Consider the following 15,028-nt stretch of genomic DNA (forward strand, 5'->3'; position numbering starts at 1 on the left):
AGTATATAGGGGGATACACTGTATACAGGGGGATATATCACTCACGGTAGGAGCCGTCCTGTATATACAGTATATAGGGGGATACGCGGTATACAGGGGGATATATCACTCACGGTAGGAGCCGTCCTGTATATACAGTATATAGGGGGATACGCGGTATACAGGGGGATATATCACTCACGGTAGGAGCCGTCCTGTATATACAGTATATAGGGGGATACGCGGTATACAGGGGGATATATCACTCACGGTAGGAGCCGTCCTGTATATACAGTATATAGGGGGATACACGGTATACAGGGGGATATATCACTCACGGTAGGAGTTGTCCTGTATATACAGTATATAGGGGGATACGCGGTATACAGGGGGATATATCACTCACGGTAGGAGCCGTCCTGTATATACAGTATATAGGGGGATACACGGTATACAGGGGGATATATCACTCACGGTAGGAGCCGTCCTGTATATACAGTATATAGGGGGATACGCGGTATACAGGGGGATATATCACTCACGGTAGGAGCCGTCCTGTATATACAGTATATAGGGGGATACGCGGTATACAGGGGGATATATCACTCACGGTAGGAGCCGTCCTGTATATACAGTATATAGGGGGATATATCACTCACGGTAGGAGCCGTCCTGTATATACAGTATATAGGGGGATACGCGGTATAGAGGGGGATATATCACTCACGGTAGGAGCCGTCCTGTATATACAGTATATAGGGGGATACGCGGTATACAGGGGGATATATCACTCACGGTAGGAGCCGTCCTGTATATACAGTATATAGGGGGATGCGCGGTATACAGGGGGATATATCACTCACGGTAGGAGCCGTCCTGTATATACAGTATATAGGGGGATACGCGGTATAGAGGGGGATATATCACTCACGGTAGGTGCCGTCCTGTATATACAGTATATAGGGGGATACGCGGTATACAGGGGGATATATCACTCACGGTAGGAGCCGTCCTGTATATACAGTATATAGGGGGATACGCGGTATACAGGGGGATATATCACTCACGGTAGGAGCCGTCCTGTATATACAGTATATAGGGGGATACGCGGTATACAGGGGGATATATCACTCACGGTAGGAGCCGTCCTGTATATACAGTATATAGGGGGATACGCGGTATACAGGGGGATATATCACTCACGGTAGGAGCAGTCCTGTATATACAGTATATAGGGGGATACACGGTATAGAGGGGGATATATCACTCACGGTAGGAGCCGTCCTGTATATACAGTATATAGGGGGATACGCGGTATAGAGGGGGATATATCACTCACGGTAGGAGCCGTCCTGTATATACAGTATATAGGGGGATACGCGGTATACAGGGGGATATGTCACTCACGGTAGGAGCCCTCCTGTATATACAGTATATAGGGGGATACGCGGTATAGAGGGGGATATATCACTCACGGTAGGAGCCGTCCTGTATATACAGTATATAGGAGGATACGCGGTATACAGGGGGATATATCACTCACTGTAGGAGCCATCCTGTATATACAGTATATAGGGGGATACGCGGTAGAGAGGGGTATATATCACTCACGGTAGGAGCCGTCCTGTATATACAGTATATAGGGGGATACGCGGTATACAGGGGGATATATCACTCACGGTAGGAGCCGTCCTGTATATACAGTATATAGGGGGATACGCGGTATACAGGGGGATATATCACTCACGGTAGGAGCCGTCCTATATATACAGTATATAGGGGGATACGCGGTATACAGGGGGATATATCACGGTAGGAGCCGTCCTGTATATACAGTATATAGGGGGATACGCGGTATAGAGGGGGATATATCACTCACGGTAGGAGCCGTCCTGTATATACAGTATATAGGGGGATACGCGGTATACAGGGGGATATATCACTCACGGTAGGAGCCGTCCTGTATATACAGTATATAGGAGGATACGCGGTATACAGGGGGATATATCACTCACGGTAGGAGCCGTCCTGTATATACAGTATATAGGGGGATACGCGGTATACAGGGGTATATATCACTCACGGTAGGAGCCGTCCTGTATATACAGTATATAGGAGGATACGCAGTATACAGGGGGATATATCACTCACGGTAGGAGCCGTCCTGTATATACAGTATATAGGGGGATACGCTGTATACAGGGGGATATATCACTCACGGTAGGAGCCGTCCTGTATATGCAGTATATAGGGGGATACGCGGTATACAGGGGGATATATCACTCACGGTAGGAGCCGTCCTGTATATACAGTATATAGGGGGATACGCGGTATACAGGGGGATATATCACTCACGGTAGGAGCCGTCCTGTGTATACAGTATATAGGGGGATACGCGGTATACAGTGAGATATATCACTCACGGTAGGAGCCGTCCTGTATATACAGTATATAGGGGGATACACTGTATACAGGGGGATATATCACTCACGGTAGGAGCCGTCCTGTATATACAGTATATAGGGGGATACGCGGTATACAGGGGGATATATCACTCACGGTAGGAGCCGTCCTGTATATACAGTATATAGGGGGATACGCGGTATACAGGGGGATATATCACTCACGGTAGGAGCCGTCCTGTATATACAGTATATAGGGGGATACGCGGTATACAGGGGGATATATCACTCACGGTAGGAGCCGTCCTGTATATACAGTATATAGGGGGATACACGGTATACAGGGGGATATATCACTCACGGTAGGAGTTGTCCTGTATATACAGTATATAGGGGGATACGCGGTATACAGGGGGATATATCACTCACGGTAGGAGCCGTCCTGTATATACAGTATATAGGGGGATACACGGTATACAGGGGAATATATCACTCACGGTAGGAGCCGTCCTGTATATACAGTATATAGGGGGATACGCGGTATACAGGGGGATATATCACTCACGGTAGGAGCCGTCCTGTATATACAGTATATAGGGGGATACGCGGTATACAGGGGGATATATCACTCACGGTAGGAGCCGTCCTGTATATACAGTATATAGGGGGATATATCACTCACGGTAGGAGCCGTCCTGTATATACAGTATATAGGGGGATACGCGGTATAGAGGGGGATATATCACTCACGGTAGGAGCCGTCCTGTATATACAGTATATAGGGGGATACGCGGTATACAGGGGGATATATCACTCACGGTAGGAGCCGTCCTGTATATACAGTATATAGGGGGATGCGCGGTATACAGGGGGATATATCACTCACGGTAGGAGCCGTCCTGTATATACAGTATATAGGGGGATACGCGGTATAGAGGGGGATATATCACTCACGGTAGGTGCCGTCCTGTATATACAGTATATAGGGGGATACGCGGTATACAGGGGGATATATCACTCACGGTAGGAGCCGTCCTGTATATACAGTATATAGGGGGATACGCGGTATACAGGGGGATATATCACTCACGGTAGGAGCCGTCCTGTATATACAGTATATAGGGGGATACGCGGTATACAGGGGGATATATCACTCACGGTAGGAGCCGTCCTGTATATACAGTATATAGGGGGATACGCGGTATACAGGGGGATATATCACTCACGGTAGGAGCAGTCCTGTATATACAGTATATAGGGGGATACACGGTATAGAGGGGGATATATCACTCACGGTAGGAGCCGTCCTGTATATACAGTATATAGGGGGATACGCGGTATAGAGGGGGATATATCACTCACGGTAGGAGCCGTCCTGTATATACAGTATATAGGGGGATACGCGGTATACAGGGGGATATGTCACTCACGGTAGGAGCCCTCCTGTATATACAGTATATAGGGGGATACGCGGTATAGAGGGGGATATATCACTCACGGTAGGAGCCGTCCTGTATATACAGTATATAGGAGGATACGCGGTATACAGGGGGATATATCACTCACTGTAGGAGCCATCCTGTATATACAGTATATAGGGGGATACGCGGTAGAGAGGGGTATATATCACTCACGGTAGGAGCCGTCCTGTATATACAGTATATAGGGGGATACGCGGTATACAGGGGGATATATCACTCACGGTAGGAGCCGTCCTGTATATACAGTATATAGGGGGATACGCGGTATACAGGGGGATATATCACTCACGGTAGGAGCCGTCCTGTATATACAGTATATAGGGGGATACGCGGTATACAGGGGGATATATCACTCACGGTAGGAGCCGTCCTGTATATACAGTATATAGGGGGATACGCGGTATACAGGGGGATATATCACTCACGGTAGGAGCCGTCCTGTATATACAGTATATAGGGGGATACGCGGTATACAGGGGGATATATCACTCACGGTAGGAGCCGTCCTGTATATACAGTATATAGGGGGATACGCGGTATACAGGGGGATATATCACTCACGGTAGGAGCCATCCTGTATATACAGTATATAGGGGGATACGCAGTATAGAGGGGGATATATCACTCACGGTAGGAGCCGTCCTGTATATACAGTATATAGGGGGATACGCGGTATACAGGGGGATATATCACTCACGGTAGGAGCCGTCCTGTATATACAGTATATAGGGGGATACGCGGTATACAGGGGGATATATCACTCACGGTAGGAGCCGTCCTGTATATACAGTATATAGGGGGATACGCGGTATAGAGGGGGATATATCACTCACGGTAGGAGCCGTCCTGTATATACAGTATATAGGGGGATACGCGGTATAGAGGATATATCACTCACGGTAGGAGCCGTCCTGTATATACAGTATATAGGAGGATACGCGGTATACAGGGGGATATATCACTCACGGTAGGAGCCGTCCTGTATATACAGTATATAGGGGGATACGCGGTATACAGGGGGATATATCACTCACGGTAGGAGCCGTCCTGTATATACAGTATATAGGGGGATACGCGGTATACAGGGGGATATATCACTCACGGTAGGAGCCGTCCTGTATATACAGTATATAGGGGGATACGCGGTATACAGGGGGATATATCACTCACGGTAGGAGCCGTCCTGTATATACAGTATATAGGGGGATACGCGGTATACAGGGGGATATATCACTCACGGTAGGAGCAGTCCTGTATATACAGTATATAGGGGGATACACGGTATAGAGGGGGATATATCACTCACGGTAGGAGCCGTCCTGTATATACAGTATATAGGGGGATACGCGGTATAGAGGGGGATATATCACTCACGGTAGGAGCCGTCCTGTATATACAGTATATAGGGGGATACGCGGTATACAGGGGGATATGTCACTCACGGTAGGAGCCCTCCTGTATATACAGTATATAGGGGGATACGCGGTATAGAGGGGGATATATCACTCACGGTAGGAGCCGTCCTGTATATACAGTATATAGGAGGATACGCGGTATACAGGGGGATATATCACTCACGGTAGGAGCCCTCCTGTATATACAGTATATAGGGGGATACGCGGTAGAGAGGGGTATATATCACTCACGGTAGGAGCCGTCCTGTATATACAGTATATAGGGGGATACGCGGTATACAGGGGGATATATCACTCACGGTAGGAGCCGTCCTGTATATACAGTATATAGGGGGATACGCGGTATACAGGGGGATATATCACTCACGGTAGGAGCCGTCCTGTATATACAGTATATAGGGGGATACGCGGTATACAGGGGGATATATCACTCACGGTAGGAGCCGTCCTGTATATACAGTATATAGGGGGATACGCGGTATAGAGGGGGATATATCACTCACGGTAGGAGCCGTCCTGTATATACAGTATATAGGGGGATACGCGGTATACAGGGGGATATATCACTCACGGTAGGAGCCGTCCTGTATATACAGTATATAGGGGGATACGCGGTATACAGGGGGATATATCACTCACGGTAGGAGCCATCCTGTATATACAGTATATAGGGGGATACGCAGTATAGAGGGGGATATATCACTCACGGTAGGAGCCGTCCTGTATATACAGTATATAGGGGGATACGCGGTATACAGGGGGATATATCACTCACGGTAGGAGCCGTCCTGTATATACAGTATATAGGGGGATACGCGGTATACAGGGGGATATATCACTCACGGTAGGAGCCGTCCTGTATATACAGTATATAGGGGGATACGCGGTATACAGGGGGATATATCACTCACGGTAGGAGCCGTCCTGTATATACAGTATATAGGGGGATGCGCGGTATACAGGGGGATATATCACTCACGGTAGGAGCCGTCCTGTATATACAGTATATAGGGGGATACGCGGTATACAGGGGGATATATCACTCACGGTAGGAGCCGTCCTGTATATACAGTATATAGGGGGATGCGCGGTATACAGGGGGATATATCACTCACGGTAGGAGCCGTCCTGTATATACAGTATATAGGGGGATACGCGGTATACAGGGGGATATATCACTCACGGTAGGAGCCGTCCTGTATATACAGTATATAGGGGGATACGCGGTATATAGGGGGATATATCACTCACGGTAGGAGCCGTCCTGTATAAACAGTATATAGGGGGATGCGCGGTATACAGGGGGATATATCACTCACGGTAGGAGCCGTCCTGTATATACAGTATATAGGGGGATACGCGGTATAGAGGGGGATATATCACTCACGGTAGGAGCCGTCCTGTATATACAGTATATAGGGGGATACGCGGTATAGAGGGGGATATATCACTCACGGTAGGAGCCGTCCTGTATATACAGTATATAGGGGGATACGCGGTATAGAGGAGGATATATCACTCACGGTAGGAGCCGTCCTGTATATACAGTATATAGGAGGATACGCGGTATACAGGGGGATATATCACTCACGGTAGGAGCCGTCCTGTATATACAGTATATAGGGGGATACGCGGTATACAGGGGGATATATCACTCACGGTAGGAGCCGTCCTGTATATACAGTATATAGGGGGATACGCGGTATACAGGGGGATATATCACTCACGGTAGGAGCCGTCCTGTATATACAGTATATAGGGGGATACACGGTATACAGGGGGATATATCACTCACGGTAGGAGCCGTCCTGTATATACAGTATATAGGGGGATACGCGGTATACAGGGGGATATATCACTCACGGTAGGAGCCGTCCTGTATATACAGTATATAGGGGGATACGCGGTATACAGGGGGATATATCACTCACGGTAGGAGCCGTCCTGTATACACAGTATATAGGGGGATACGCGGTATACAGGGGGATATATCACTCACGGTAGGAGCCGTCCTGTATACACAGTATATAGGGGGATACGCGGTATACAGGGGGATATATCACTCACGGTAGGAGCCGTCCTGTATATACAGTATATAGGGCGATACGCGGTATACAGGGGGATATATCACTCACGGTAGGAGCCGTCCTGTATATACAGTATATAGGGGGATGCGCGGTATACAGGGGGATATATCACTCACGGTAGGAGCCGTCCTGTATATACAGTATATAGGGGGATACGCGGTATACAGGGGGATATATCACTCACGGTAGGAGCCGTCCTGTATATACAGTATATAGGTGGATACGTGGTATAGAGGGGGATATATCACTCACGGTAGGAGCCGTCCTGTATATACAGTATATAGGGGGATACGCGGTATACAGGGGGATATATCACTCACGGTAGGAGCCGTCCTGTATATACAGTATATAGGGGGATACGCGGTATACAGGGGGATATATCACTCACGGTAGGAGCCGTCCTGTATATACAGTATATAGGGGGATACGCGGTATACAGGGGGATATATCACTCACGGTAGGAGCCGTCCTGTATATACAGTATATAGGGGGATACGCGGTATACAGGGGGATATATCACTCACGGTAGGAGCCGTCCTGTATATACAGTATATAGGGGGATGCGCGGTATACAGGGGGATATATCACTCACGGTAGGAGCCGTCCTGTATATACAGTATATAGGGGGATACGCGGTATACAGGGGGATATATCACTCACGGTAGGAGCCGTCCTGTATATACAGTATATAGGGGGATACGCGGTATAGAGGGGGATATATCACTCACGGTAGGAGCCGTCCTGTATATACAGTATATAGGGGGATACGCGGTATAGAGGGGGATATAACACTCACGGTAGAGCCGTCCTGTATATACAGTATATAGGGGGATACGCGGTATAGAGGGGGATATATCACTCACGGTAGGAGCCGTCCTGTATATACAGTATATAGGGGGATACGCGGTATACAGGGGGATATATCACTCACGGTAGGAGCCGTCCTGTATATACAGTATATAGGGGGATACGCGGTATACAGGGGGATATAACACTCACGGTAGAGCCGTCCTGTATATACAGTATATAGGGGGATACGCGGTATAGAGGGGGATATATCACTCACGGTAGGAGCCGTCCTGTATATACAGTATATAGGGGGATACGCGGTATACAGGGGGATATATCACTCACGGTAGGAGCCGTCCTGTATATACAGTATATAGGGGGATACGCGGTATACAGGGGGATATATCACTCACGGTAGGAGCCGTCCTGTATATACAGTATATAGGGGGATACGCGGTATACAGGGGGATATATCACTCACGGTAGGAGCCGTCCTGTATATACAGTATATAGGGGGATACGCGGTATAGAGGGGGATATATCACTCACGGTAGGAGCCGTCCTGTATATACAGTATATAGGGGGATACGCGGTATACAGGGGGATATATCACTCACGGTAGGAGCCGTCCTGTATATACAGTATATAGGGGGATACGCGGTATACAGGGGGATATATCACTCACGGTAGGAGCCGTCCTGTATATACAGTATATAGGGGGATACGCGGTATACAGGGGGATATATCACTCACGGTAGGAGCCGTCCTGTATATACAGTATATAGGGGGATACGCGGTATACAGGGGGATATATCACTCACGGTAGGAGCCGTCCTGTATATACAGTATATAGGGGGATACGCGGTATATAGGGGGATATATCACTCACGGTAGGAGCCGTCCTGTATATACAGTATATAGGGGGATACGCGGTATACAGGGGGATATATCACTCACGGTAGGAGCCGTCCTGTATATACAGTATATAGGGGGATACGCGGTATACAGGGGGATATATCACTCACGGTAGGAGCCGTCCTGTATATACAGTATATAGGGGGATGCGCGGTATACAGGGGGATATATCACTCACGGTAGGAGCCGTCCTGTATATACAGTATATAGGGGGATACGCGGTATACAGGGGGATATATCACTCACGGTAGGAGCCGTCCTGTATATACAGTATATAGGGGGATACGCGGTATACAGGGGGATATATCACTCACGGTAGGAGCCGTCCTGTATATACAGTATATAGGGGGATACGCGGTATACAGGGGGATATATCACTCACGGTAGGAGCCGTCCTGTATATACAGTATATAGGGGGATACGCGGTATACAGGGGGATATATCACTCACGGTAGGAGCCGTCCTGTATATACAGTATATAGGGGGATACGCGGTATACAGGGGGATATATCACTCACGGTAGGAGCCGTCCTGTATATACAGTATATAGGGGGATACGCGGTATAGAGGGGGATATATCACTCACGGTAGGAGCCGTCCTGTATATACAGTATATAGGGGGATACGCGGTATACATGGGGACATATCACTCACGGTAGGAGCCGTCCTGTATATACAGTATATAGGGGGATACGCGGTATACAGGGGGATATATCACTCACGGTAGGAGCCGTCCTGTATATACAGTATATAGGGGGATACGCGGTATACAGGGGGATATATCACTCACGGTAGGAGCCGTCCTGTATATACAGTATATAGGGGGATACGCGGTATAGAGGGGGATATATCACTCACGGTAGGAGCCGTCCTGTATATACAGTATATAGGGGGATACGCGGTATACAGGGGGATATATCACTCACGGTAGGAGCCGTCCTGTATATACAGTATATAGGGGGATACGCGGTATACAGGGGGATATATCACTCACGGTAGGAGCCGTCCTGTATATACAGTATATAGGGGGATACGCGGTATAGAGGGGGATATATCACTCACGGTAGGAGCCGTCCTGTATATACAGTATATAGGGGGATACGCGGTATACAGGGGGATATATCACTCACGGTAGGAGCCGTCCTGTATATACAGTATATAGGAGGATACGCGGTATACAGGGGGATATATCACTCACGGTAGGAGCCGTCCTGTATATACAGTATATAGGGGGATACGCGGTATACAGGGGTATATATCACTCACGGTAGGAGCCGTCCTGTATATACAGTATATAGGGGGATACGCGGTATACAGGGGGATATATCACTCACGGTAGGAGCCGTCCTGTATATACAGTATATAGGGGGATACGCGGTATACAGGGGGATATATCACTCACGGTAGGAGCCGTCCTGTATATACAGTATATAGGGGGATACGCGGTATACAGGGGGATATATCACTCACGGTAGGAGCCGTCCTGTATATACAGTATATAGGGGGATACGCGGTATACAGGGGGATATATCACTCACGGTAGGAGCCGTCCTGTGTATACAGTATATAGGGGGATACGCGGTATACAGTGAGATATATCACTCACGGTAGGAGCCGTCCTGTATATACAGTATATAGGGGGATACGCTGTATACAGGGGGATATATCACTCACGGTAGGAGCCGTCCTGTATATACAGTATATAGGGGGATACGCGGTATACAGGGGGATATATCACTCACGGTAGGAGCCGTCCTGTATATACAGTATATAGGGGGATACGCGGTATACAGGGGGATATATCACTCACGGTAGGAGCCGTCCTGTATATACAGGATATAGGGGGATACGCGGTATACAGGGGGATATATCACTCACGGTAGGAGCCGTCCTGTATATACAGTATATAGGGGGATACGCGGTATACAGGGGGATATATCACTCACGGTAGGAGTTGTCCTGTATATACAGTATATAGGGGGATACGCGGTATACAGGGGGATATATCACTCACGGTAGGAGCCGTCCTGTATATACAGTATATAGGGGGATACACGGTATACAGGGGGATATATCACTCACGGTAGGAGCCGTCCTGTATATACAGTATATAGGGGGATACGCGGTATACAGGGGGATATATCACTCACGGTAGGAGCCGTCCTGTATATACAGTATATAGGGGGATACGCGGTATACAGGGGGATATATCACTCACGGTAGGAGCCGTCCTGTATATACAGTATATAGGGGGATACGCGGTATACAGGGGGATATATCACTCACGGTAGGAGCCGTCCTGTATATACAGTATATAGGGGGATACACGGTATACAGGGGGATATATCACTCACGGTAGGAGCCGTCCTGTATATACAGTATATAGGGGGATACGCGGTATACAGGGGGATATATCACTCACGGTAGGAGCCGTCCTGTATATACAGTATATAGGGGGATACGCGGTATACAGGGGGATATATCACTCACGGTAGGAGCCGTCCTGTATATACAGTATATAGGGGGATACGCGGTATACAGGGGGATATATCACTCACGGTAGGAGCCGTCCTGTATATACAGTATATAGGGGGATACGCGGTATACAGGGGGATATATCACTCACGGTAGGAGCCGTCCTGTATATACAGTATATAGGGGGATACGCGGTATACAGGGGGATATATCACTCACGGTAGGAGCCGTCCTGTATATACAGTATATAGGGGGATACGCGGTATACAGGGGGATATATCACACACGGTAGGAGCCGTCCTGTATATACAGTATATAGGGGGATACGCGGTATACAGGGGGATATATCACTCACGGTAGGAGCCGTCCTGTATATACAGTATATAGGGGGATACGCGGTATACAGGGGGATATATCACTCACGGTAGGAGCCGTCCTGTATATACAGTATATAGGGGGATGCGCGGTATACAGGGGGATATATCACTCACGGTAGGAGCCGTCCTGTATATACAGTATATAGGGGGATACGCGGTATACAGGGGGATATATCACTCACGGTAGGAGCCGTCCTGTATATACAGTATATAGGGGGATACGCGGTATACAGGGGGATATATCACTCACGGTAGGAGCCGTCCTGTATATACAGTATATAGGGGGATACGCGGTATACAGGGGGATATATCACTCACGGTAGGAGCCGTCCTGTATATACAGTATATAGGGGGATACGCGGTATACAGGGGGATATATCACTCACGGTAGGAGCCGTCCTGTATATACAGTATATAGGGGGATACGCTGTATACAGGGGGATATATCACTCACGGTAGGAGCCGTCCTGTATATACAGTATATAGGGGGATACGCGGTATACAGGGGGATATATCACTCACGGTAGGAGCCGTCCTGTATATACAGTATATAGGGGGATACGCGGTATACAGGGGGATATATCACTCACGGTAGGAGCCGTCCTGTATATACAGTATATAGGGGGATACGCGGTATACAGGGGGATATATCACTCACGGTAGGAGCCGTCCTGTATATACAGTATATAGGGGGATACGCGGTATACAGGGGGATATATCACTCACGGTAGGAGCCGTCCTGTATATACAGTATATAGGGGGATACGCGGTATACAGGGGGATATATCACTCACGGTAGGAGCCGTCCTGTATATACAGTATATAGGGGGATACGCGGTATACAGGGGGATATATCACTCACGGTAGGAGCCGTCCTGTATATACAGTATATAGGGGGATACGCGGTATACAGGGGGATATATCACTCACGGTAGGAGCCGTCCTGTATATACAGTATATAGGGGGATACGCGGTATACAGGGGGATATATCACTCACGGTAGGAGCCGTCCTGTATATACAGTATATAGGGGGATACGCGGTATACAGGGGGATATATCACTCACGGTAGGAGCCGTCCTGTATATACAGTATATAGGGGGATACGCGGTATACAGGGGGATATATCACTCACGGTAGGAGCCGTCCTGTATATACAGTATATAGGGGGATACGCGGTATAGAGGGGGATATATCACTCACGGTAGGAGCCGTCCTGTATATACAGTATATAGGGGGATACGCGGTATACAGGGGGATATATCACTCACGGTAGGAGCCGTCCTGTATATACAGTATATAGGGGGATACGCGGTATACAGGGGGATATATCACTCACGGTAGGAGCCGTCCTGTATATACAGTATATAGGGGGATACGCGGTATACAGGGGGATATATCACTCACGGTAGGAGCCGTCCTGTATATACAGTATATAGGGGGATACGCGGTATACAGGGGGATATATCACTCACGGTAGGAGCCGTCCTGTATATACAGTATATAGGGGGATACGCGGTATAGAGGGGGATATATCACTCACGGTAGGAGCCGTCCTGTATATACAGTATATAGGGGGATACGCGGTATACAGGGGGATATATCACTCACGGTAGGAGCCGTCCTGTATATACAGTATATAGGGGGATACGCGGTATACAGGGGGATATATCACTCACGGTAGGAGCCGTCCTGTATATACAGTATATAGGGGGATACGCGGTATACAGGGGGATATATCACTCACGGTAGGAGCCGTCCTGTATATACAGTATATAGGGGGATACGCGGTATAGAGGGGGATATATCACTCACGGTAGGAGCCGTCCTGTATATACAGTATATAGGGGGATACGCGGTATACAGGGGGATATATCACTCACGGTAGGAGCCGTCCTGCCTCTTGCACGAGTACGTGGCTCCGATCTGCACGATCACATCTTCCTCCACGTCCCCGTCGTCTCCATCTCCGCCCTCGTCGTCTTCCTCCTCGTCCATGGCCTCCTCGTTGTCCGCCTCGTCCCCGGCCAGGACGTCTTTCTTCTCCAGCTCGGAGACATCGGGTTGTGCTGTGGCGGCCATGGCTGGGGGCTGCGGTACCGGAGAGCGGGGGGCCTGGACACCGTCGTTACCTCACACAGAGGAGGGGGGGCCTGAACACAGAGGCTGGACTGCGCGCCCGATTCTACAGTGCGAACTGCGCATGCGCCTTTCCCAAGCACGTAACGCGTCTTCCGGTTTGTAGGACAATAGTATGGCGGCCTCCGGCCCCGCACGTGGGAGCCACCTGAGCCACCAGCAGAGGGCGCTGCGCACCGGGGGAGGAGCAGGCGGCAGAGCAGCACTCGGCGCATAGATCTGTAGGCCCAGGCGGATGTGCAGCCTCATCTGTGCACACAGGGACTCTATCACCTCAGCCCTGCACCAGACGGAAGCCAGCTGCGGCCTAAAGGAACTAGCAGTGCTGCAGTGTAAAGCATGGTGATGTGCCAGAGGCAGCTGGATGTGATAAACGGCTTCCTGCACTAATAGGCAGCAGTGACATTGGGGCTGAATGGGTTGCTCGCCTATTTGGGGGTTGGCAGATCATCGGTCTCTCTGTGTCACGCGCATGTTTGGGTTGGCAATGCGGAGATGTCGTAGAATGGTAGAGTTGGAAGGGACCTCCTGGGCCATCTGGTCCAACCCCCTGCTCAAAGCAGGATTCGCTAAATCATCCCAGTCAGATGTCTGTCCAGCCTCTGTTTGAAGACTTCCATTGAAGGAGAACTCACCACTTCTCGTGGCAGCCTGTTCCACTCATTGATCACTCTAACTGTCAAAAAGTTTTTTCTAATATCTAATCTGTGTCTCCTCCCATTCAGTTTCATCCCATTGCTTCTAGTCTTTCCTTGTGCAAATGAGAATAAAGTTGATCCTTCTACAATGTGACATCCCTTTAGATATTTGTAGACAGCTATTAAGTCTCCTCTCAGTCTTCTCTTTTGCAAACTAAACATTCCCAAATCCTGGAACCTTTCCTCATAAGACAGGGTTTGCAGACCGGTCACCATTCTGGTCGCTCTTTTCTGAACTTGCTCCAGTTTGTTGATGTCTTTTTTAAAATGTG

General features: G+C 48.7%; 1 protein-coding gene across 1 annotated transcript in view; it reads right to left on the reverse strand.

The window, feature by feature from the left end:
• LOC141050811 (nuclear factor 7, brain-like) overlaps positions 1–14,134 on the reverse strand; it is a 33,129-nt gene extending 18,995 nt beyond the window's left edge. The window contains exon 1 of the mRNA XM_073547480.1: positions 13,803–14,134. Within this exon, the coding sequence (XP_073403581.1) occupies positions 13,803–14,001 (199 nt within the window). The 5' untranslated portion in view covers positions 14,002–14,134. The remainder of the gene's footprint in view (positions 1–13,802) is intronic.
• Positions 14,135–15,028: the final 894 nt, after the last annotated feature.

This window comes from Dendrobates tinctorius, unplaced genomic scaffold (assembly GCF_039654945.1).
Source record: "Dendrobates tinctorius isolate UK_male_01 unplaced genomic scaffold, ASM3965494v1 ptg000152l, whole genome shotgun sequence".
NCBI classification, from domain to species: Eukaryota; Metazoa; Chordata; class Amphibia; order Anura; family Dendrobatidae; genus Dendrobates; species Dendrobates tinctorius.